The sequence below is a fragment of the Coturnix japonica genome, chromosome 3 (assembly GCF_054131305.1).
Source record: "Coturnix japonica strain WE chromosome 3, WE-NBRP24, whole genome shotgun sequence".
NCBI lineage: Eukaryota > Metazoa > Chordata > Aves > Galliformes > Phasianidae > Coturnix > Coturnix japonica.
Window position 1 is genome coordinate 28,333,353 of NC_140665.1, and position 26,018 is coordinate 28,359,370.

The following is a 26,018-nucleotide window of genomic DNA, read 5'->3' on the forward strand; positions in this document are numbered from 1 at the left end:
TGATATTAAACATACGATTTGGGAGTGTGGAAGGGACAGAGATGTGCTTGCTTTAGAAAATAAATGCTCTGCCCTGAAAAAGAGAAATCATCGCTGTGTATGAATCAAGGCCAATTTAAATGATGAGGGGATATGGGATTATTTAATCCATCCCATCATTAAAATGATGATATGGGATTAAATGTCTGTATTTTTTTCCACAAATGTCTGCTTTTATTGCAGTTTTTTTTCCATTTGTTACATTTATTTATTTATTTTTAAACACTGTGTAGAATAGCAGGAAATAGTATTGTACTCACAGGACAGGATCAAACTCTGGGCTTAGAGATGTGCCTGATCCTACTAACTATTTTGTGTAGACCTTATCTAAATCCCTAATCTCTTCCTTTTTTAAATTCCTAACAAAAGATCCTGGTGATAGGTAAGAAACATACGTTGTAAAACAGTTGATCCCTTCACTGAAGGACTTGATATTTTAGTTCTCAGTAAAGCAATGTAGTCAAAGGTAAAATGGGCAAAAGTGCCGGATCAAAGTCATCCAGGAGACAGAAGATGGAGAGGAATACAAATCATCCCCAGTCAGGCCAAAATCTTCACAATGCATTCCTGAATGAACATACAGACTGCACTTTCTTTCCAGAGCTGGGCAGCTAATGCTGAGAAGGGCTTAGAGATTCTGATGAGCTTTGTAGAAAGACTCAAAGCTCTAGCAACTATTAAATTTTAGAGCTGCATATGCAATTTACACAAGCATAACCATGGGAAGTCCCTGAAACCTTGGCTCGAAAAGATGAATTCCCATTTTAAATCTGCTGGATGTGTACTTCTGCTGAAAGAGTTCTGGCAGTCTTCAAGAAAACTTCCACACCATTACTCTCTTTATGTTGGGAGCTTCAACAAACCTTCCAAAAGAACAATGATTAAAGAGGACCAAACATCTCCCTGGTTCTCAGAAGACATCTATTCATCTGAGAAGAAAGCAGGTTAAATCTGGAAAGCTTTTGTGAACTACTACTGTCTACACAGTAGCTGGTCTACAGCAGAGCTGATTTTAACTTTAAAGGCTTTCAATTTATCATCTTTTCTGTTGTTGTTGTTGGCAGTTTTAAGAAAACAAAGGAGAAAATTTTGTAAGTTGGGAATTCTCCCAGGATTCAAGATGCAGCTATTTTCTACTTCTAGAGCCGAAAAGTCTTTTATTCAAATCACAGCTGTCTGTGGGTACAGAGATACAGAGCTGATTATTTTCTTTCTTTCAGGGGGTGGAAGGGAGAGGAGGTAAGCTTTTTATTTCTCATTTACTCTCTCTTTGACTACATTTTTTTTTTTAAACTTCTGGGACTCTCTCCATCAAACATCAGTCTCAATGACAATCATTCATAAAGGCATTCGGATTACATGGGCTGCAAAAGGTTTTGACCAAATGATGAACACTACATTCATTTCACCCTAGTTTCATTTATTTCCTGCAGGAAAAGGTTGGGAGCAATTTTGCAGCATATGTCATTTTAAGTCTGAATTTGTTTATTTGCATTACAAACTGTGGACTGTTGACAGAATTCACTAAATTCTCCCTAGAGAAAGTGAGAAGACCAGAAAACTTGTAAGGCTCTACTGTGACTGAGTGGTTGCACTCAAAGAGCTTTGGTCTACAGCATAATGTCCAGTTACAAGTAGTGTTCCTCAGGGGTTGGTATTGGGAGCAATACAATTTAATATCTTTGTTTGTGAGATGGACAGTGAGATTGAATATTGGGAAGAAATTCTTCTCTATGAGGGTGTTGAAGCACTGGAACAGGTTGTCCAGAGAAGGCAGGGATACCCCCTCCTTGGAAGTGTACAAGGTCAGGTTGGAAAGGGCTGTGGGTAACTGGGGGTAGTGGAAAGTGTTCCTGCCCATGGCAGGGGGTTGGATCTGGGTGATTTGAGGGTCCATTCCAACTCAAACCATTCCATGTTTCCGTTGTGACACATACACCATGCCCTCCTTTCACATTAATTTTGACAACTGCGGCTTCAGCATTCCCATTCCCTCGTCAAACTAGTCTAAATAACTGAAGATAATTCATTTTTCACTCCTCAGACATTCAACTAAAGTCACATGGGCAGGCTATTCTCAAATCAGTCTGGTGAAGGAGAAGGTAGAAGTAATTTTACAGAAAAACTTAACATCCTCTCCTTGTGAAGAAACATTAGGAATCCGCATGGTATCGTTTCTGTTAAGCTTTGAATCTGGACACAGTTCAGCCTCAGATCCACACTCCAACCCAAGCCTATTTTGGCTACAAATGAGGATACAAGTTTTTATTCACCACAGGTCTGGATAAAAGGATACACAACATTTTTGTCTGACTTCCTCCAGAACATTCTAGTTATTACAAATAGACTAGTTTAAACTGCTCAGACTAAACAATATTAATAAATGTTACTGACATTTTGAAAGAAATACTCTGAAATAATCTGAACTAAAGAGAAAAAGGCTGTTGAGGAAAAATAAAAGCAATTCGAGATTGAACATAGCTACAAGGTGGAATAGACACTGTCCTTCCATTCCTGCCCATAGCTGTAGCAAGACTGCATCAAGCACACCTGAACAGAGATTCCAGAGATTGCTGAATTTGAGGTTTTGTGAAGGCTTTTAGGGATATCCAGGACTGCACTCTCATACATAACTAATAGTAAAAGCAATAAAAAAATCCTTTTGAAACAAGAAAAGGGAAAAAGCAGCGGAAATACTTGAGATTTCTGTTGGAGCAAAATGCAGATGGCTCATACAGAATAATTATAATTTGCTACTGTTGGCGAAGAATAAACTAGAATGGAAAAAAGTACAGGAAAATGTCAATGGAAGAAAAGAAATATGACCCTGATATGGCCCTAATTAACAATTTCTTTCCTGTAGTGCAACTAGAGCAATGTTTTTCTATTCAGCTTATTCACTCTGCCCTATCACTCAAGAAAGGGGAAATAAATCAGGCTGTTGCCTGACCTTTAAAAACACTGGTTCTCAGTGTATCATCCCAACTAGTGACACCACTTGATTAACTCCTCAAGTCTCTTTCTACACATTCAACAGCTAGTAATAACAGTGCTCTGGGCCTTGAGTTTTCATGAAGCAGCCGAATTCCCCTGGAACTTAAGGTAAATAAAGTATAGCAATTTGAAGCAAACAAAAGAGAAATTTATCATCATATCCACTGTGCCTGGAGAGAGAAAGTCAGTGACAACAATGAGATCTTTGTGACCCTCTAACTGAAAACTCAACACAGCATCAAACAATTACTTCTCAAAATATCAAAACCTCTTGTTTCTTTCCCTTCACAGTTATTTTTAACTTCTTGTTCTGTCTCCCACAAAGATGGAAAAAAATGTCCAACTACCAGAAGAAATTCTGTCTTCATAGTTTGAGTTGACTCACAAAGTTCTCCGTGAAAAACAACATAAATGTAAAAGTGAGTTCCGTAGTTATTTATGAGTACAATAAGGTTTACAGGAATAACATGGCTATTCTTCTAGCACTAAGAACTTAGAATATAATAACTTTGTTGCACCATGCTGTGTTGCAATCCACTGAAAGGACAGACAGTGGTAACTTTTAAACTAGATTCTGCTCCTGTCCTCCTCTACTTGAACATTTTATATACATATATTTATACACATATATATATGGCCAAAGCAGATGATGGGGAAAAAGAAATAAATGTGACCTGAAACTGATTATTTTCTCTGGAGCAAGAAAAACAAAGAAAAATATATTTTAGATCTCCGATGCAGTTTCCAGTATCTGCAATAAGTTGTACAAACCTGATGTGTCCAAAATCATTGTCTGTCCTCCAACTTCATCCGCAGATTCTTCTGACTCTTCACTGACTGTTATGAAATAGAAATAAAATTAGGAACATGAGAAAACTGAAAAAAAAAAAAAAAAAGAAAAAAAAAGAAAAATAAAAGCTTGTATAGAACAACTTCAAATTAATCCCTATTTCTTTTTATTGACCTTTGCGGCTGAACTCGAGACCTGATTTATCTGAATTGTCCATTTAGGTCACCAAGGTCACTGATTCTCTGCTGTCAGAGGTAATAATCTCCTATAGCCAGCAAACAGCAGTGACTCCACTTTTTTTTTTTTTTTTTAATTTCACTAAAATTCACTGATTATTTCACTGTTTTTACCATTCCTACTTTAATCTTTCGAAGCCGTTTTCTCATTTGTAGATTAAATTTATTCACAGTCAGTTCATATTTATTCTCATATCAGTGTTTTCCTTTAGCTTAAAATGGCTTTTCTTCCCTGATCTTTATTCCCTGGATGTATTTATAGAGAATAGCAATACTCTCTCTCTGTTCTCATTTTGAAAGGCTTGAAAAGGCAAGTTTTCTTCTAATGCCTCTTGAGCAATATACTCATTATTTAGCTATTCATCTAGTAACTCTTTTTTGCACCTCTTTCAGGTTGATTTAATCTTTCTTGACTACAGTTTTACAGAGTTTTCAGTGTTGTAGCACACTGCTATAGAGTTGGCGTGATTGGAAAGTTTCCCACATTCATCATATATTTAATTGTGAGAAATGGATATCTATTTTACTCTTTAGTCAACACTGCCCTGTAGCTTAAATAGCTCTATTCCTTTGCTGTTTATCCTGCTTTATTCCTAGGTAGTAATCATCTGATACCTCAGTTTCTGTTTTCCTAAACTGAACTGCTTATGTTCTCTTCTTTCACAACTGGACTCTCACTCATTTTCATAATCATTTTAAAACTTGCTCTTTACATTTAGTCCAGTCTGAAGTCATTTTTCTCACAAATCTGGGACTCACTCACAGCATTCAAAACACCTTCCCACAGCCTTGCTATTAACTCCCATATATCCCCCCGATATATCCAAGGAAAACAACTCATTTTCATGGCATCATACCAGCAGCTCAGTTACTGACAAATTCTGGGACTAATAGATAGGCATCATTTTCCTTTTCTTTTAGTTCTGGCTAGTGAGATCTCTGGGAATATGATAAATTCTTGTTACTAAACATATACTGCATAACGGCAAAGAGTCACTCATTTTGCCCCTTTCCTATTACTTTGAATCTTCTGAAATCCAACTCTTCATGGGTATTACTTTGAAGCTGATTAATAAAGCTGTTACCTTTTGTGTTTGTGTCATCAGCTCTTTCTGTTCCAGGACTAGGATCATTAAAAAGAAAAAAATTATTAAATCACTCTTAAGATTAATTTTTGAGGAGAAACACCAGTTCTACTACCCAATGATTCTTGTTCCAACACTACCCCATTTCCTGACCATTGAGCCACATTCTATACAATTTTGTGTTTTCAACAGATCTACACAATACTGATCTATCTACATAGAACTAGTAATGAACACAGCATCACATCTGAAATAATTTACTGAAGTCTGGCTAGATAAGAGCAGATGTGTTTACTTTGTATAGAAAAAAGCCCACAAAAAATAAATCAGATTAGCCTAGTATTACGTACATCTAATAAACCCCTGTAGCATACTGCACATCAATCTCTTCAGTGATTCTTCTCAAATACTTAACATACTTCCATGTTCTTACCCATGGATTTCTTGCTTTTCAGTTCATTTCTCTTTTTACATAAAAGCACTGAAGTCTCTTCTTTCCAGCTTTATGTTGTTGCTAATTTGAAATACACATTTAAAATCCTTCCTGAATGAATGAATTGGCAATTCTCTCAGGGTTCTGAGCTGAAGATCTACCCCTGTCACTTCAGAGCATTCAATGCTTTGTGTTCAGCTTCCTCTCAAGTTCAGTTTACAATTTCAAACTCTCGTTCCAATTACCTACCATCTCCTTGTCTTCATGTATGTAATTGGTCTTGCTTAAAATTGTTTGTCAGCTGTTCTCGTCTTTCTGGCATTTCGTATCCACATTGGGAGCCTTCCTATCCTTCAGCCATCCCTTTTTAGTTTTGGCTAATTTTCTCCATTTACACTCTGATGGCAGTTTTTAGGATGTACTTTTCTTCAGGTTGCATGGACTACTGAACTCAACACTATTTTTAAATAAAATTTCTCCATGCCTTCTGGGGTCTCAGTAACAAATACAGCCAAGGACCACTGGACCTAGCAAGAACTTCTCTGTGCAGTGGCTTTCTGAAGAAGAAAGGCTGCAGAACAGGGAAGAGGCAGATATGTACATGCGTGCAAGAATAAAAGATACTCTAGTTTTCTGTATCTGCTCTAGGTAACTCAAGCAAAACAGTGGAAGTTCTTCAGAGTTTTAAGCACGCTCCATGGGTCACAAAAGCCTCCATTTTCATCAACACATTTCCTTCCATTGACAGCGTTGGGCTGGTTTAGGAAATAGCCTTTGTTGTCAAGAACTAAAATCCTAGCTTATAAAATCTATTATTTTTATCTTTAAGTAGACTAGACATTAAATTACAAAGAAAAGAATCACAAGGGTCTAACTACAATTGAAAGTTCCTTATCTGCATTGACTTTCAGTGGATATTATTAGGTTCTCCAGCATTAGCAACACGTTACTGCATTTCCATCAGTATTGCATATACACAAAGTTATTTGAGAATGATTTCTGAAGACAGGGAGAAAAAATGATTTGTGCAGTAGCCACTGAACACATGTAAATGAAACTAATTATAAAGTCCATCACTCCTCATGGACCAAATAACATCTTGTGTGGCTCCACTGGCCCTCTTGCTCATTTGTCAAAAATCCGTTAATGATAGTATATTTTAATTTGTAAATCATTATCTGCACAGCTCACCCAGCACAGAATGAAGGGAGGTAGCAAACCAGCTCTGTGACACCTGAGACACTATAACCCTGAGTAAATCTTCTTACTATATTTTGCATTATTTTGGAAGAAGGAAACATATCTGCATGGCATTCTGATATCCCACTCTCTGTGTCTCTTACCACAGAAGGCAAGCACGGAATCATATCATGTCCTTGTTCAATGCCCATTTTCTGGTGTTATACAAAAGCTTCCCTACCCAAGAAATTCTTTAATGGTATTTTTTTCTCATAGTCCTTTCAAAAACCTTAATTTACAGCCTGTTTTGAGAAAAAGAAAGAAGCCTAGAACAAAACAGCAAATGAAGAGTTTTTCAGATAGTGAATGTTTTAAACCACTGGTCCCCATTAGGTGGCACTGCCACTTCTACTGCTGTCAATAAATCTATATAGCACATGAAACTATGCAAGAAAAAGAGACAGAGCTTGTAAATGTTTGCATGCAATCCTGGTTGTGGTAGTCTGTAGAAGGAAGACCAGGACGTGAATCTCAGTGTCCACATCCGTGACATCCACTATCATCTTTCATATAAAATGTGGGCCTTGATCTTCTAAGACAACTCATAATTTCTCTATTCAGAGACTTAGGATGCTCCAAAGTTTTAGAAACATCTAGGAACTTGTATTTGTTCTCTGCTAGAGCTATGTGAGACACTATAATACAGTTAAGCATTGGGTTTTCAGAGGGTAAACTCAGAACATTATGGAAGATGGGTTGTCCTTACTAATTCTCAAGGCTGTACATCTGTACAGTGGAAATAATACAAGTATACTGTTGTATGGTTGAAATAATACAAGCATAACATACAGTTGGAATAATACAAATATAGTTGGAAATAAATAGCCAGAGGGTAACTAAGGAAAAGGATTCACCAACTCTGAGGCCTTCAAGATAGGTGTTCACCAATGTCAAGGCTCACCACAAGAACTCCACAAAGGAGCAATCTCCAGAAAGAGATGCTACCTTAGTGGTGGTCAGTCCTTAAATGGGACCTGGGAGAGGTGGATTCAAGCTCCACCCCTTCCAGGAGTACAGATGAATTACCTTCACCTGTGCTCCTGCAGCTGACTCATTGCTTGCCTCTGATGGTTAATCAGAGTTTCAGGCTGTGATCAACTGTATCCTTTACAACATCCAAAATTTCAGCCATACAAAATGTTAGGAAACCAAAACATAATGTCCCTCTTGAGATATTTCACCATGCAACTAGTCATTATCCCAAATAAGCAACCATTTTACTTACTTCGTAAAAGAGCATCTGTGCTCAGTAATACCAAGATATGATATAATTTTCCTTCTAATCAATCTGGGATTTCAGCAGGTATGAGTGCCATGAAAGCAACTTGAATGAATATGGTCCAAGTCACAAAATAGTGCAGTCAATAATTTTTATACTTAACTAAGAACTCCATTAAGGAGCTGATCTGCCATTCAGCAGAGCATTTATATTACTTAAGATATATGCCTGTATATTTTATTGAGTCAAGGCTGCAGTTTAACAAAAAGCCCCATAAGCACCACCACAGGAGAAAAACATCAGTATCCACAAGCACTCCTCACACCTTGCAGATTCAAAGATTTTTATCAACTACATAGAAACACACATAGAAAATACATACAGATACATGTATAGAGTCTATATGCATACATATATACACACATTAGTTTATATATATATTTTTGTAAGATAACCAAAAGAAACACCATGGGAACAGATATCTGATCCTGCCCAAGTGAGAAGCAGCTTGTATACCTTCCACATGGCATGTGCTAGTGATGGCAGCCAAGATTTACTTTGTTAGCCAGTTAATCTTAGCCAGTCTCAGGAAATAAAAGCTACTTTGGGTTCAGAGAACAAGCTAATCCTGCCTCCTACAAACTACCTCACTGCTCTCTCTCTCTCCTTTCCTACCCATGAGTTTCAATAACTGTAATACTGTTTTTGCTTTCTGCTGTTCCTTTATCATTAACATGATCCTTTGTGTTTCCTTCTTTAATCTCTACCAGGCTTCACCTCTGTATTTTTCCAAGATTAAATGGGAATACATTGTTTGGGCAAATCCACTGAACAAGACCCTGTGAAACAGTAGCGTGTAGCAATTAATTAAACAATAGGACTAATCTCACTGGCAGACAAAAACCACCACCTAATGACACACCCCTGATGCCAGTGACAGTTGATGAGTTGTCAGCAACAAAGATATTTGGACTAGATAATAATTCATATATCTAAGTGATGATCTTATTTTCTCACATTGCCCAAGGCAAAATAATTCATAAAAATTCAGCTACCCTCGTGCTTGCTGATATCATTTGAGCTGATGCAGACTGTCACTATTCAGTATAAGCAGAATAGAAAGATCTCTTCAAGGATTCATCTTATCCTTAATATGTCAGGCTATGCCATTGCCTCCTCACTCTACTGGAGGAAGGACTGGCCTGACAGGAAATATTCCAAAGGCAACTGGCAGTTTTGGATCAGCTATTCCCAAATTGGCCTACAGAGGTTCTTTTGTGGTTTCTGTATGGGCTGGCACAAAATGAACAGCTTTTGTGAAGGATAAATGCAAACAAATGAACAGACAATACTGGCAGACAAAAAGCACCTAGTGACACAATACTGAAAAATGAAGTATTGAATACCATCTTTCTTCACTCACGTGCTAGCTAGAGGTAAGAAGCACTACCAAAAAAAAAAAAAAATAAAAAAAATTAAGAGTAAATATTCATAACACATTGCTATGACATTCTGATACCCTGGTTGAAAGCCAAGATAGCTTGTAGACAGAAAGTCGTAGCTCCAAGGAAGGGAAATTCTTGTACTTGTCGAAGCCATGTGCTAGCTGTCATAGTGAAGCATGAGTTAAATCCAGAATTCACACTTCTAAGCTTTCTTGCAACTTCTGGTCACTCATAAATGGTGCCTTCTAGCCCAGCTTCTTAACTTTCCTGTTTAGTTGTGACTGCTAATTTACTGTATATCTAGGAAAGTGTTACTTGGGAAAACATTTGAAGAAATGGGCAGTACAAGAGCTGTCTAAAACCACTAGAATTCCACTGAATGATGACTTGACCATGGATAAAAAGTTGTGTATCTCATTCTCAAGATACATGCTGTAAGGCAGGCGTGTCTAACCCATGGCCTGGCATGGCTTGCAATGCAGCTGTCCCCTTCCTCATGCCATCACAGTGGTAGCTCTTCACCGCAGAGTGGCCCCCAGCATGCACCCATTGCTCAGCAACAGCCAAACTGACAGCGCACTATTAACACTGTGTCAGCTGAAACTTTTAAGTTGTTTATCACCAGAGGGAAAAAAATCCTTCACAATCATTCCTTATTCACATAATCACTTTTTGTCAGTACACGTTTGTGAACAGTTATCAAGGACAAAGTACATGAAGAGAAAAACTGCATAAAAAATCTGATGAATATCAAGACCTCACTGCCATCAAACAAGACTGATGTATTAGTTTAGCAAAAATAAATAAAATCTCATTTGTTTTGTTTTTGTTTCGCTCTTTCTTTTAGGGTTTTATGACAAATTATAAGAATTGAAATGTTTTGTTACTTACATAATTATGATATTGATACTTTACAAGGGATGCTCTGAAAGTAACATCTTTTATTTTCCTATGTTGACCCACGATATCAGAGGTGGATGCTGGTGGTATGGCAGCAGAGGCTGAATTGTTCCCACCAATATTCCATTACATTCAGTTGCCATGTGACAGATGGCAGCAGAGGGGCAGACTGACATGGAAGTGCAGATGAAGCAAAGGTGTAGAACTGGATTCTCCCATGTGGAAAAATATGGTGCCAACTGACATTCACTGACACTTGCTGAACACCTACAGAGGCCAAACAGTGCATGGTGTGTTTCAGCAGTGGCAACAGCAGGTCACCTCCACTGGTGCAGATGTTTAAATATTTGGTATACAGGCTCTTGTTCATTGCAGGTAGAAATCCAGAGGTAATAGTGGTGAATACATGGAAAAATAGTTGATAGCTGAGAATTTGCCCTATCAAGTGATGATATTGTGCTCTTTGTATCTCCTGCCACTTCCATAGAATTAAAAATGAGGCATTACTTTCAGAGCAACTTATTAAATTTGCAGCCTAAGAAGATTCCTCTTCACTCAGTGCAGGCCAAGCAAGCCAAAAGGTGGGACACCCACTGCATACCTGGAGTGTGCACAGAACACTAACTTTGTAACAAATCAGAGAAATTACATTGGTTGTTTTCACTCCATTTTATTTTTCCAATTTATTTTATCCAGTGCATTGTTACAGAATGACTATCCTGTCCTTCACATCATTGTTGCCTGCAGCCAGAACCTTTTAGTTCTGACAAATATCCTATTTCATGCAACAAACACCTAAAGCTTATTACCCATCACTGACTGCATAAAATTACAAGCTGTCAGTATGTGTTAGATGAGTCCATCTGGAGAACAGAAAATAACCACAAATGAAACTGGGTTTAACATTCCATCTCAACTCTTTTTTAAGGTTAAAAGAAAGAAGAAAGAAAAAGTTCACTAACTGTCTATTCTTGCAAATTAGGGAAGGGGGCAAAAGGACTATTAGATAATGCAGACAGCTTCCCAGCTGTTTAAGAATGACATTCCTCAGAGGTTATTTCACTTGAGTTAGATCTTGCTTGCTCAAAGGGTGGTCCCTCCTCTATTATTTATCAGTGTGTTTTGACCCTTTTCTTTTAGTATAACAAAGAAGCAGAAACACTGAATGATAACAACAAACTTGGTCTATCTGGATACAAAGAGTAAAAATGTTCCTGGAGAGAAAATCCTCCTCAGAAAGTTTACAGGAAAAAGGACAAACTGAGATAAAAACAGTTGCTTGCGAAAGAACTTCAGACCTTCTCTCACTCAGCTCAGTAGTTTTGACTTTAATGATTAATGAATGCTAATAACCCTTAATATTCCCTTGGAAACATATGTCGACAATAAAATTGTCTTAAATTATGTTTACATTCATTTTGAATGTCGTTTACTTGAGGAGAGAAACATGGAGGTTCTCTACAGTGATTAATAATTCAGCTTTGTCTGAATGTTTACTAGTGGGAAGAGGAATGGAACATTTCCAGAAGGATTTCTAAGAATCTGAGTTAAACCATCAAGCCCAGGACGTTCACTCTGCAGGCATCATAATCACAAGACTATCTAAGTGCTGATATCTTAGCAAAGACTCTACTTTGTTTCATCTGGATGTGGAAACTTGCTACTCATTTTTCCTTCAAATGGAGATGGAGGAATTGCTTTTTGACTCAGAGATTCTTGGAGCGAGAGCAGCTCTGAAGTGTAAAAATGTAGTTCTAATCTTGTAAGCAGAGAGCACTTCTCCATTCTGTAATCCTTTTATTCTCATTCACACTTTGCCTGTTCCATCTCTTTTCTACTCCACCAGTATCCTCTTATACAACACACAAGGACATGAAGTCATACTAGAATCCCAGAAAATCTCATCCTTAATATATATGCAACACAAATAGCCCAAAACAAAGCTGATTTTAACAAAAAATAATTAAAATATATCTATATACAATCTGTGCTGGATAAGTAAAGCTAGTATACGTACAGATCATGCCAAAGTCATTTGAAGACAAGAGCCTTGGGTCAGGGCTGATGTGGGTAACAAACAGCAGATTAAACATGAAACTGAGAGGAGATAGGCATTTACAGCCCCTCTGGCAGGAGAGTAAAACAATTACTAATGAGAAAGCTCTTTGAAAGTATGCATATCTTAACTACATTGCATACAGAAAAGGAACAAAGAAACTGGAGAAACTTTCCAAACAAATGCTGTATAAGTGTAATTTCTTTCTTTCTTTCTTTCCCTTCAATTACACAATACTGTATCCAACTGAGAGACAATATGGGGTGACAGGAAGGGGATTATCCATTATCCAGGCAAATCTATGAAAACAGGAGGAGGAGGAGGAGGAGGAATGCGTGGGTGCGATTGCCAGCCAGAAAGATTGTGCACATAACATTTCATGGCTCTGAGAGACGCCCTAATGCAGTGATTAGCCCCTAGACAAAAAGTTAAGAGGTTTGAAATAAATCTCTGTCTCTGTCATTGACCTCCAGGTGCTCCAGGGTCCAACATAACAACAGCCTCTACCCAGAGCAGCTCTGACTCTAGCTAGGGGAAGCTGGAAAATCCTTTTCCCATTAAATTCAGAAAAGGAGAATGCATTTAAAAAAGCCTTTGTGTGTGTGTGTGTGCTTGTGTGTGTGCACACACACTAAGATCCCCACAGGAACATAATGGTTAGAATAGGATAGGAAAGGAAAAGAAAACAAAGTCTGTTAGTAACTGCTTTTGCAGGAGATGCATTGCCTCCACTTGAATCACAGTAACTAGTTCCTTATCCTGCAAGCAAAAAGGAGTGAATAACTCTCACAGAGAGCCATACAGCAATGCTTATTTCCTGGAAAAATGCCTTCAATTTCACATTAGAATTTGTAATAGTTTTGCAGAATTGGAGCCATAATGCCTTGCCATAATATTTCTAGTAGCTCTGCTACCAGAGCTAAAGAAAAGGCAGAGACAGCAGACATGACTGTATCATATTCATATATTCATAGAAACATAGAATCATAGAATGACCATAGTCACAGCCCAGGAAAACACAAGACCACACAACTAACCCTAGGAAGCCGTTACATATTAGAGAAATATATCTTGTGTACTTCTAATGATGATATGCTACCGAATCAGGCAAGGTTGTGACAAAACACAAACATCTCACCATGTGATTTAGGAGTAAGTCTCTTTCAGCAACCTGAAACATCACCAAAACAGACTGTTACTGTTGTTTCACTTTATTTGCAATAGGAAATTTGGTACAATAGTCTGCAGAAAATGCAATGCAGGAAAGAACGGAGCTGGCCAAAGGCAGTATATTGCTTGTTAGCACTGGGGCACCATGGGGCACACCATGTGCTCACTACACCATTTACGCACAAGTTCTCAACACACACTTTTAACAACACTCCCAGGAAGTGCCTGTTTTTCCCTCCTGCAGTTGAAGATGCCATGAGCTTTATATCATAACATGAGTAAGTGGGACCTATACCAGGTATCTCCAGTACCAATAAATCTGTTCTACTGAGTACAATATTAACACTGTTTAAATGAAATACTAAGCTTTTAAATAGCTGACTCTTACGCTCCCTTCTAGATCTTAATGGCCAGAAAGGGCCCATAAACACTAGAGAAGGTAAACAAAAGTGCAAGCAAATTGAAATTCATAGCTGTATGAACATAAATTCAAAAACAGAGGTCAAAATACAGCAGCACTTTGCTACAATCTACAGATACTGTGTATGCCTCAATAAAAAGACTACAAGGAGATTATAATGGTGAGAGGACCTAAAAATCAAGCTCCTTCTCTTCATTTCAAGGCTGTGATTCTGAATTGCTCAAAAGTCACAGTGACAAGGAGAAAATGAAAAAAAAATAATAATAATAAGGGCCAACGGAGTACTGGAGAGGAATATTTCAAATACAGCAGAGTCTGGGAAGATGATGTATGATTGATTTCCTGCATAAATAATTTTCAAGATTCCTTTTTTTCACCTCATTAAAAAAGACAAATTTCTGCCTCTTTTCCAACACCAGCCTACTCAGAGGCTAAATTACATATAGGTTCTACATGCTATGCTGACTGACACAGGAGTCTTTCACTGCTAGGTGTTGTAGGACAGCAGGTGAGATATTCCTACAATTCACAGAGCCTTGGATTTATTTCACACCACTGAAAAACTCCCAGGATGCTACTTGTGTCATGCTAGTCTAAATTTGGCATATATTATATCATTATCAAAGCCCTGTTATTAACTCATTGAAAATGTCTTTCCTGATTTATTTGAGTTTTGGTTCAGGCAACAGTGAGTTTATAGTCTAGATGACTCCCTTGTGCTCCATTAAGACATGCACACATTAATGTCAATTCCAGCGGTTTGTGATTGAAGTTGCTAAACAAAAACGTGCAAAAATCTATCTTAAAAGAGACTTCATAGTAAATTCATAAAATCTAGAAAACAGAATAAAGTCTAATGATTCTTTGCTGTGTAGAAAGTATAGACTGATTCTGAAAATGGAGAAGTACTAGAGAGAACACTGACCACAACAAAAGTATTGGAAAAGGGCAATTGTTTTGCCAAAATTGTTTCAATCAACGTCACCTCTTAGGTAGGTTTAGGTAACCTTGGTTCTGATAATCTCTTAGTTTATAATTTCATATTATTGTTATAGGAAACACATTAAGAATGCCAGAGGTCATTGGAAAGAGGCTGAGGCTTGTTTTGGGTCTAGGAATTATAACCAATAAGACTGAGAGAAAAGACTGTCTAGATAAGGGAATAGCAAGTGGTGAGAAACACACAAAAGTGGACTCCAAAGAGAAAGTAATTAGCAAAAAGTATTGAGTTTAAAATATGCTAAGAGTGAATCAGTAAGATGTTAAGAAATGTCTTCTAATGGTAGAGATCATGAGTCAGTGAAGTGGGTATGAAATCTGCATTGGTAGACAATTTAAGAACAAGAAGAAAAATCTAGTCTGAGAAATGTCATGATTACTGTTGATGTCATTGGGGCAAGAACACAGATGTATTCCTTTCAGCTCTTCCCACTATGATTTTAAATTCAACCTTTTCTGTTTTATCAGTGTGGGTTGTTTTTTTGTTTGTTTGTTTGTTTACTTGTTTGGTTAGAAAAATCTGTACATTTTACTTTTCTTCTCTTTGAACATTTTATTTTTTTTTTTGACAAAGAAGAAAATTAAAAGCAGTTTGCCTGTTCAAAGATGAAATATTTGTATCATCATAAATCTACAGTTCCATTGGGTCAAATTTAGAAACAAATTCCTAGTTTAGAAAAAAAAATACTGAATACTATCTTAACATTCCAACTCTTTTATTATGGGAATCAATCTTTTTAAGTATCCCATTCAAAACAGCCACATAATGGATGAAGCAATAAGTTAGAATAATCATTCAAATGAGACGCCATACCCAAAACGCAGTGCCAGAAATTTCTCAAAATGGAAATTACCACTTTGAAAGGATTTCTTTTCAAATAAAGGCTTACATTTGTGGTTCTTTTTAAGGATCAAAATAATACTTACTATATATTTGCAGATTTTTCCACTTTTCTACCACTTAAACCTCAGTGCATGAGAAATAATTTTGTATCAACCATACAAACAAGGGGATCTTTACTTATCTTCTTCTTGCACACTATTTTCTCCTGTACTAGAAACAACTAACTGCTCCTTGACCCAAACCTGGGTGTAGGTAATAGTTTTGGATAGATTTCCAGAAACTGTTGCCCAGGATTTTAGTTTGTTTGTTAGTTTTCTCCCTTATGTAACACTTGGGTTAATTAGTCATGACCAATTGAAATAGCAGTATTCAGCCTCCACATGCTCTAAACATTTTTGTCATTCATGTGATAAACTACTTGTTAGTATTTCTTACTGGGAGACTGGCATTTCAGGTTAAGCCCAAAAGAACAGCCAGTAATTGAGTACAAACAATACTGTAGTAATACATTATGCAATTAAATAATATGTGATTTAAACGGTCCTAAAAAATACACTGTGAACCATCTGTGGGCTACAAATTTACATTACATTATGAAAAGTTATAAATTACAAACACTGGAAAGGAACATTATTTCATGAATGATGTATTAACCCAAACACTAGAAAAATTCATAAAGCATAGTTGGGTAAGTATGACTCTTCATTTTCACAGACTCCTTGTTATCCAGAACATTCTGAACCTGAATAGAATCAGGTAATGTTATTGTTTCTGCAAACAGAGAAGAAAAAGGAGGGGAAATGTTATCAGGATGGGGGTGGGGATGGGGGGGGGGGGGGGGAGGGGGGGAAGAAGAAAAAAAAAAACAACTCTTAAAAAATAAAATCAAATAACAAGATTCCTTAACTGCAATTCAATAAAAGTAATTTTGCTGCTAAGACAAAGTAATGACCACATTGCTAAGATTTGTAATACACAGCAGGAGCTGGGCCCAAGGGCAGTGCATAGTTATTACTGGCAGCATGTATGCTTCTTCAGTATACACACAATATTATAAAGCTGACACAGTCAGTAGACAGTCTGCACATTTTGTAGTTACAATAAATCTAATTTCATGAATGGCTCAGAGTCAGAAGTAAATAAAAAGGAAGTAAATAAAATAAGAAAATAAGTAGAACAGCTAACCTTTCAAGAAAAAGAGGGAAAAGCAAGCCTGGCTGTCAACAAAACCAGCTGTATTTCTGCAATATCATCTTCATCTCTGAAGATAATTTCACCTGGCAGAACTCAAGTGTTGAAAAACATCAACATCAGGAAATAAACAAGGAAGTGAGAGATTAAAATGTTTGGGATCAGCAACAGCCACAGAAAGCATAATTGAAATGTTATAGTCTTCTACAAAGTTCATCAGAATATGAGCTAGCACCTCCTGCTAATAATATTTTGAGAGAGGACTCCAGCTTTTTGTATGATAGACAGCAAGGTACTGTTAATAACATTGATACTATAGAGCTTCGTTTAGCTGTCTCCACTTAACTACGATATTTCTAATAAAGATTAAAAGATACTGGATCACGTGTATCCATTAATTGGAATCAAGATGTATGCTGCTTTCTGTAAGCTCTTTTTCAGCCTGGAGACAAAGGCATGGGATAAGAAATCTGTTTTTCCAAAGGACCTGGAAGTATTTCACACTGACCATATGTGCTCAGGTTAACCTGAGCAAGAATATCATGGTTGTTTGTTTTTCCAGATCTTGATACTTTAAGAGGAAGGGCTAATCACTCACTCATCCTGAAAAACGGATGGTTCATCAGCCTTTCCCCAAGATTACTGGGCAAAGCAACAGCATGGGATGATCACTCACAAAAAGAATTCTGATACTCACAAGAAAACAATTGGTTCCTAAAGCTGAATAATAAGGACAAAAACGAGCAGGAACTATTTAGAGGTATACGTAAAAGCATCTGAACTGATACCATGGAACAGAATCATAGCAAGGCTTGAGTTGGAAGAGATCATAAATATCGCCTGGTTCCAATCCCATTGCCATGGGCAGGGACACCTCCTACTTACTTGTTCACCATCCTTCCCAGCCTTGAACATTTCAGGAATGGGACACCCACAACTTCTCTGGACAGTACTTCAACCCCCTCATAGTGAAAAATTTCTTCCTAATATCTGGAAAGTAACATTTTGGTTAAGAAACTAAGTTTATACTGATAGGCAGCTTACTAAGTGGAATTTTGGAAGTTCTCAGAACATGGCGTAAGTAATTCTACAGGCATCCTTTCCCTTTTTACCTTTTTTTTTCCTCCCTTCTTACACAGTTTAACACTATTTAACTTGTGGTTTGAATCAATTAATAACTAGGTGGGTTTTTTTAGATGAAACAAATGTTAAAGACTGGAAACTAAAAAAAAAAGGTTACAGTGCAATTCAGAATAAATCCCTGATAAAATGCAGTGTATAACATATGTCTAGGAGCAATTTATTTTCCCCCAGGTGAATAGATGCATTATCCCATATAGAAATGACTGAAGATTTAGAAGTCACAGCACACAGTTCATTAAGAGAAAGTTTTAATATGATGTCATATAAGCACATACACATAGCCAGTATACTGTACTTTCTGGCAAGATTCACTTGTTTAGAAATTGCCCAGGAGATGAGCACACCTTTGTTTTTCTTCGATCAGAATGATAGCTTGTATTTCATATTTCAGTTGTTTATTAGAGAGGTTATCTTCTAAACCAAAATACAGAATTGACCAAAATTACACTTGGTGTGAAATTATCATTTAACCATGAAGGACTGCAAGCAAAATTTAACCCAGAAACAAAGTACTGGAAAAACAAACCAAAGAAAAACAACCAACCAACAAACCAACCAAAACAAAACAAACAAACAAACAAAAAACACATCAGCCAAACACGAGCACAGGCGAATGGATAAAAGTTTTTCCAAAAACATCTAGACTAGTGCTAAGTGAAGTGCCAGAAAGTTAATGACTGATTCAATGAAGAGTTTGTATTGACCCTAGTGACAACAAAACTTGACTCCCCTGCTATTCAACTTAACTACATTTTAGGAAAGTACTCTACTGGGGAAAATATTCAGAGGCTACAAAAAGAGATTGATTTCTTTCAATTCATTCAATCTGTCTTGAGAAAGACAAATGGCAAAGGTGTTGAATGGACAAATGTAAAAGGAGCACACAGACTAATGCAGAGTTACAATTCCTCCCCACACCAGGATATGCTTTTTAGGTTTATTACTGGCTAAGATGAAGGATATAAGTTGAAATTCAGAAATTACCCACCTATCAGTCATTCCATTTCAGGACTTGGAAAAGAAAGTCACAGCAGGCAGAAGAAAATTACCTTAGGCCTTTTCAAAGCCTAAGTCTAAGGCAGTCTTAATGCAGGTTTAAAAGTGCTTTGAAAATCCCCCCTGATGCAACAAATATGAATAGGTAGAATGTTTATAGACAGTGACTGCTGGCTGAGGGTAAGGCAAGCAATTGTTCCTCACCTTGTACCTTGCCCTCCAAAACCTGTCATCTCACAGTACGAGAAAGGTCTGAGCTCCATTATGCTTAAATTGCTTTATATTACTACATCCTACTGCTGTTTGAGGCGGTTTGTTATAGTTAAACTGCTGCCAGGCAAGTCTAAAAGTATAAATGATACATTTTGATACAAGGCTATCTGGCTGAATTGAACGGCTTAAGGAACTGGTAATGAATTAATTTTTTCTCTTCCAGGTCAATGGTGTAAATCCAGTCCAAGGTGATATCACCTAGAAGTTACGCCACCCAACAACAGAACCAAATCAATGTGAAACTGATTAGTTATTCTTAGCATCAGAGAAACACAAAATCATTAAGGTTGGAAAAGATCTCTCAGATCATCTGGTCCAACTGTCCACTTACCACCAACACTGCCCACTAAACTGTGTTCCTTAGTACCACATCTACAAGTTTCTTGAACACCACCAGGGATGGTGACTCCACCCCCTCCCTGAGCAGCCCATTCCTATGCCTGACCATTCTTTTGGAGAAGAAATTTTTCCTAATATCCAAGCTGAACCTCCCCTGACACAACTTGAAGCCATTCCCTCTTGTCCTATTGCTAGTTAAACAGGAGAAGATGTTGACTCCTACCTCGATACAACCTCTTTTCAGGGAATTATGAAGAGTGATAAGGTCTCCGCTGAGCCTCCTCTTCTCCAGACTAAACAATTGCAGTTCCCACCGCCACCACCCATACAACTTGTGCTCCAGACCCTTCACAGCTTTGTTGACCTTCTCTGGACATGCTCCAAGGCCTCGGTGTCATTCTTGTAGTGAGCTGAGCACAGTACTCAAGATGCAGCCTCACCAGAGCTGAGTGATGATGTCCTCCCTGCTTCTGTTGGTCGCACTATTTCTGATATGAGTTCTTAGTATTCTTAGTCCAACTTCTAATGACTTGACTGTGAAATTACTGATTCCTAACACAAATTGGCCCTGGTGAAGCTTGATTAGCACCAGCAGCCATGGACAGAGTGGGGTAGAACACTCCTCCTTATTTTTATGTGCCATGGAGAACTGAGGCACGTTTTTCTTGTAAAAGGCTTTTTTTCATAAAGAAGGTAGTTTTACCAAGACTGTAAGTTTTTTGAAGGGAAATAAAAAATTCAACATAAAAATTGATCTTTTTATGGGAAGTGTCAAGCTGAATTATTTTTCTTCTTCTTAAACTGTTTTTCTGCTTTAGGTTTTTAGTTTTAAAAAAGGAAAAGAAATAACACTTTTCAATGAGTGTTGAAGATGACAGCTAGGGTGGGATTTGTCATACCATACTTAGGCATCCATAATGTAGGTGCTAACCTCAGAGCTAGTCACTCGAGGATTCCTTCATAGTCAATGGAGAGAATTAAGTCCATTTAAGGTGTGATTCATCTGATCTATTTAAAGTATCTACTTTAAGATGAATAATGATCTTAAAATTGCTTTCTCCACTCCAATGACTACAATGTGAAGCTAAAGAAACTACCTCAGATAAAGATCTACCTGAGACACCTTCTAAATGGTCAAGAGAATAACCTTCCAGTTTTCTAATTCTTTATTACATATCATTGCATTTCAGCCATTAGTATTGGGAGCCTGGTATTTTCAGTTGAAATGAAGTTATACTTGTATTTTGTTTCAGAACTTCATTTTGAAGAATAAACCTCATTTTCAACCCAGTTCAAAACTGTCTGTGGAAAGCTCTATTCCCTAAAAGAAAAAAAAGAACAATCTCTCTTTGCCCTGCACTCTTAAGAATTTCTGCTGTGAAAACCTCAGTGTGTAAAACTGAGTGCTCTGAGGGCAATCAAAACACTATTCAATATTTTGTCTCTAAAAACAAATACCTAGGGAAGATTTTAAAGTAGAATATGATTATAATAATACTTCTCTAGAAAAGAAGGAATCTTCCAGAATTTGCAGTCTAAATAGTTAATGTGTCATAGGTCCAGACTTTTGCTTCTGTCACATGCAACCAGTAACCTTTTGGAGCCAACTTACAGCCAGCAACCAGATGCATCTGATAAGAAAAGGTTTTGTGGTCTAAAAATATGGTAGAAAACCACCCACTTTAATTACCCTGAGTCAATACAATCTTCTAGTTTAATTTCATCATTGGTCACAGTACTAAATGTAATGATACTCCTTCCTTGTGCATCTTCATGATGCATCCACTGGACAGTGCTCCATTGTCCATTCAACAAGAACCACATTGGTATGAAGCCAAAGACAGATAAAGTAAGATCTTAGTAAGTAAGAAAAATGGAAGGTCATTGTTTCTGCACATCTGCACATGTTTCTGTGTCTAACAGCTCAAAAAGTTATTTTCATTTCCAGGTACTGATATCAACAGAAAAGCTTCAAGGCAGTTCTGAGAGATGGAGAATTCAGGCATTTTGCTCCATGCTAAAAGCTGCAGTGATGAAAAGGGAGGGAAGGAGACAGTTGAACAGCAGACAAGAGAGATGGGAACTGACTGGAGGAAGCACGCAGTAGGTGGAGACGGCACAAAGAAATGGCTCTTTAAAGTAGAGCTGAAAAGAAGGGAAGGAGTGGTGAATATCTGAAATGAAGGCACAGAAGATGTAGTAAAAGAAAAGAAACTGTAGAGACATTAGTGTTCTGAATAAAATTTATTGATCCAAAATAATGATCAGTATCTCATTATTGTTCTTATCACTGTTTCCTACATTCCAAAGCACACATCACACACAGCAGAGAAGATCCATTGTTCCTGCTATTCCCTCAATATCTAATGCATCCCCATTCAGCTCCATAGCTGTTTACAGCACACCTTCCTCTCTCTTAGCTGATCTTTCCACAAATCCAAACCTTTTCATTACAGATCTTTGGTTGCTTTGGATTCAGCCCAGGCTAACCACTCATTTGGGAATATAGCTTAATTTGTTCAGCAGAGACAGGTATATTGATAAGAACAAATTTACATTGATTACCTCTGAGCTTAACACATAGACTTTCTCCACCCTTCTGCCTAACAGAAGTGTGAAAGAGACTTTTGACTTGCCATTAATCTCACAAATGAATTAGCTTGATTTTAACTCTATTACTCAGACTAATTTCTCTTGGATTTTATAGTGTTTACACAGGACATGGCTCATTCATTATAGATGTGTGTACACCGTTTTTTTTTTGTTTGTTTGTTTTTGTTGTTTTTTTTTTAATTCAAGGAATATGTTAGGTGGCTTGTGGTGATATTTTTCTCAGTAATGTGGGCAGTACTGGAATGTCTTTCTTCAACCACTCTTCTCTCAGTTGTTGCACATTATTTAGCTGAAGAGCAAGAAACTCTCAGGTGGTTTGTAAGTGCAAGAGAAATTATCTGCTGGAAAGGTTAGAAATAAAATTGAGCTGTGCCTTCATTTAGAATGGAATCATAGACTGATAATGGGGTTTCATGCATTACATTTCAGCAATAACCTGTTGCCTTCCTCTCCCATCCCTTATCCCTTAATTCTACAGGCAAACATCCCTGACACCCTCCTACCCCTATGTTTTCAATCTCCAATAAAGTAGTTTGGACAGACAGTGTTTCAGTTCTGAGCCATGCTGTCATTTTGAGTTTTCTCACTGTTTCCCTTGTCCTGCAGATGCGCTAGTCTCCCAGTCCACTGGGGAGTGATATTATTATTTAAGTATAACAGCAGGATTTTTTTATGTTTTAGGTTATATATGACTTTGTGATTGCTTTCTTATCTGAAAGCAGATGATACTGACACTGATTGCCTTTCCAAACTCTCTTTTGCCATTCATCTGTTTTGAGCTGAAATCTGATCAAATTCATTTTAGGATTTCTTAAAGCTTTTATTCCATCCAGGTTCACTCAGTTTGTTGTTATCGAGAGCAATCTCTTTAAAAAGACAGCTTAAGTGGAAATCATTTGAGTAAAATTAGATGTTTCCCATGCAGATGCTTATGCATGAGCTAGCCAGGTGTAATCCTCCTGCAATCAGCAAGAAGCCTTGCACATTTGTTGAGAATTCCCTCCTGAGCTATTCATCTAAATTGGATCAGATTAACTACATACACAGAGCAACTAACTCACAAGTGGACACCTATCTTTCCAATATCTAATTATAAAGAAACCCAGCACAGATTATTTTCTCCAGAGAGTGGTTAGACTTACAGTAGCTCTTAACAACCTACTTTATTTTTACAGAATTACCTTAGTAGTCCCTAGTAACAGGAGTCCCAAACAGAAGTCAGCACAACTGATAGCAAAGACTGCAACCAGAAGAGCCCCCAATGCATTCATTCATATGCTGCCTGTTGACATGCACTGAATCTGGCATTGCCAGATTTTTGCAGATATCATCACCCATCAGGTCACAACCACATAGATAATATAGTAGATTTGTACTGCTATCCTTTCCCTGCACATATATATACCCTGTGCAGTTCACAGGGGGAAAACAAGTATCTTTACCTTCAACACTCTCAGATGTCTCTCTAACGTAGCTGGTGTAGTGAGCAGTGACTCATTTTACATGGAAATACAAAGAGCACAGTAGGCAGGAAATCTTATGAATCCTCTCTCCACAATTAGGCTTTAAAAGCCACTAGAGTTCTCCTTTCTCTTAGCCACCATGGATCCTGGCTACTTCCCAACATGATGAAACTTACCCTTATCCCTGGGAAACTATCACGGTTCCAAACCTGCAATCTCAGCTTTTAGATAGAGCGAGACTAAGCAAAACAAAAATATCCTGCACAATTAATTAGGAGTTCAGAACACTATCTGCACCCAAGTATCAAATAAAAGATCTGCTCATACATCACTTGAAGAAACCATTGATCACTCTGAACAGTAACAATTTACCTCTCCTAGAACCAGAACTGCCCAGCTGTACACCACTTTGCCTGCACTCAGCAGCAACCACTTCTTCTCCAGCTGTGGTGATAAAAGTATGTGTGCAGGATACTAAATGTCCCTGTAAGTTATCTCATGAGTCCAAAAATTGGAGCAGGATTTTATGAATGTTGCTCCCTATTTAGCTAAATTTATTCCTACAACCTCTTGTTTTCTTTCTTCTTTCTCTCAGTTTCTACATACAGGTTTGGTTTTTGTTTTTTTTTCTATAAAGACACACAGATCTGCCTGAATGCAATTGTTCTATGCAAAACATTCTATTATGAGAAATGTTCTGAAACAAAAGAAAATGGAAATGTTCATTTTGTCTGAATTGCAATTTCATTTCCAAAGGTCATTTATTCATTTACAGATTCATTCTAACCACACAGCTAATTTCACTTTCATACTCATACCAAATCAAACTACTACCCAGAGTTAAATAAAATCGCTTCATTGTGATTTCTATTACGTGTAAAAACCCACCTTTTGCACCTCATATTATTTCTGCTGTCTCTCTTCTGCTCAGTTTCACCATAAACAGAAGCCAAGTGCCTTCTCAGCCAATACACCGTTTTCCCTTTCTTTACTCACATAACCCCATGTTTTTCCATCACCTTTCAGTAATTATTATCACAAAACAGTCATAAGCATTCATGACAACTTAAAGTTGAGATACACAAAGGTTCTATAACAGGGGCACTGGTGATGTGCCAGCAATAGAAGTATCATACCTCTACAGGGAGAGTACATTCTGTATGCCTGAGTTCATGGTGCGATTTTAGGTATGGCACACATTACTTTCTGCATTAATGAATTAATTAAGTTGCTGGTATTTTATTTCCTTCTCCAAACACCTGGTGATTTTACAATTCAAAGAGCTAAACATAGCATAAATGAGGAGTGATAATATTTTTGTGAAATTGTTAACTTTTACTGTCACTGTTTTTTTCTTTAAGTGGATAAAAAACTACATACAGATGGAAATGATTCAGAGCATTTCAGACAATCGGGATGATCAGCCCTTAAGGACATTCTGATGTAGTCTTAAAAATAATATCAACAGACAAAGAAGATTGGGTAACTGAAGTAATGTAGTATGTGAAGTTCTAAGAACCCATAAAAAGACCCAAGTTCCCATGCTTCAAAGGCAGTCAGTAGTGTCCTACAGATCAATATCAGCACCAGTGTTTTTTTAATGCATTACTAAGCCAGCAAAATAAGTAGACGGCAGGTTATTGAAAACTGATTGAAAATTAAATTATTTCAGCTAATAACAGGCTTCAGAGGGTCATGAAATTCTCCAGCTATACTTGAAGTTACTGAAGATTGGAGCTTCGTGATGGCAGATTAAATTAACTTGGATGAAAAGGAAGTGCTATATACTGACACAGCATGAAAAACAAAGTCACTGACAGTCTGTAAACCCAGCAGCCAGCTATTCTAGGGGAGAAAGAAATGGAGGAGATAGTATATGCAGTTGGGGAGCTAGATGATGAGCATGGATAAAGTTGTCAAAAATGGAGATAGCATGAGGCAGATGTCTTCTGCGAGCCTGGGAAGGAGCAGTGTGCTTAGCATATTAAACCACAGAGAGCGAATAACCAAGAATATTTTTGGCTGCTTTTGAGGTTTTTTTTGTTTGTTTGTTTTTTGCTTCATACAGTACAATAAACAACTCAAAAGCAGTTTATAAATTGTTCCTTTTAGAACAAAAATGATGCTTAG

The 26,018-nt window shown here is 37.3% G+C and overlaps 1 protein-coding gene across 1 annotated transcript in view; it reads right to left on the minus strand.

The window, feature by feature from the left end:
• The window catches only part of LOC107311126 (uncharacterized), a 279,286-nt gene that overhangs the window by 29,551 nt on the left and 223,717 nt on the right, over nt 1-26,018 (minus strand). Inside the window, exons 6-7 of the mRNA XM_085541221.1 lie at nt 5,145-5,182; nt 3,805-3,870 (exon numbers count right to left, since the gene is read on the minus strand). Coding sequence (XP_085397347.1) covers nt 3,805-3,870; nt 5,145-5,182 — 104 coding nt within the window. The remainder of the gene's footprint in view (nt 1-3,804; nt 3,871-5,144; nt 5,183-26,018) is intronic.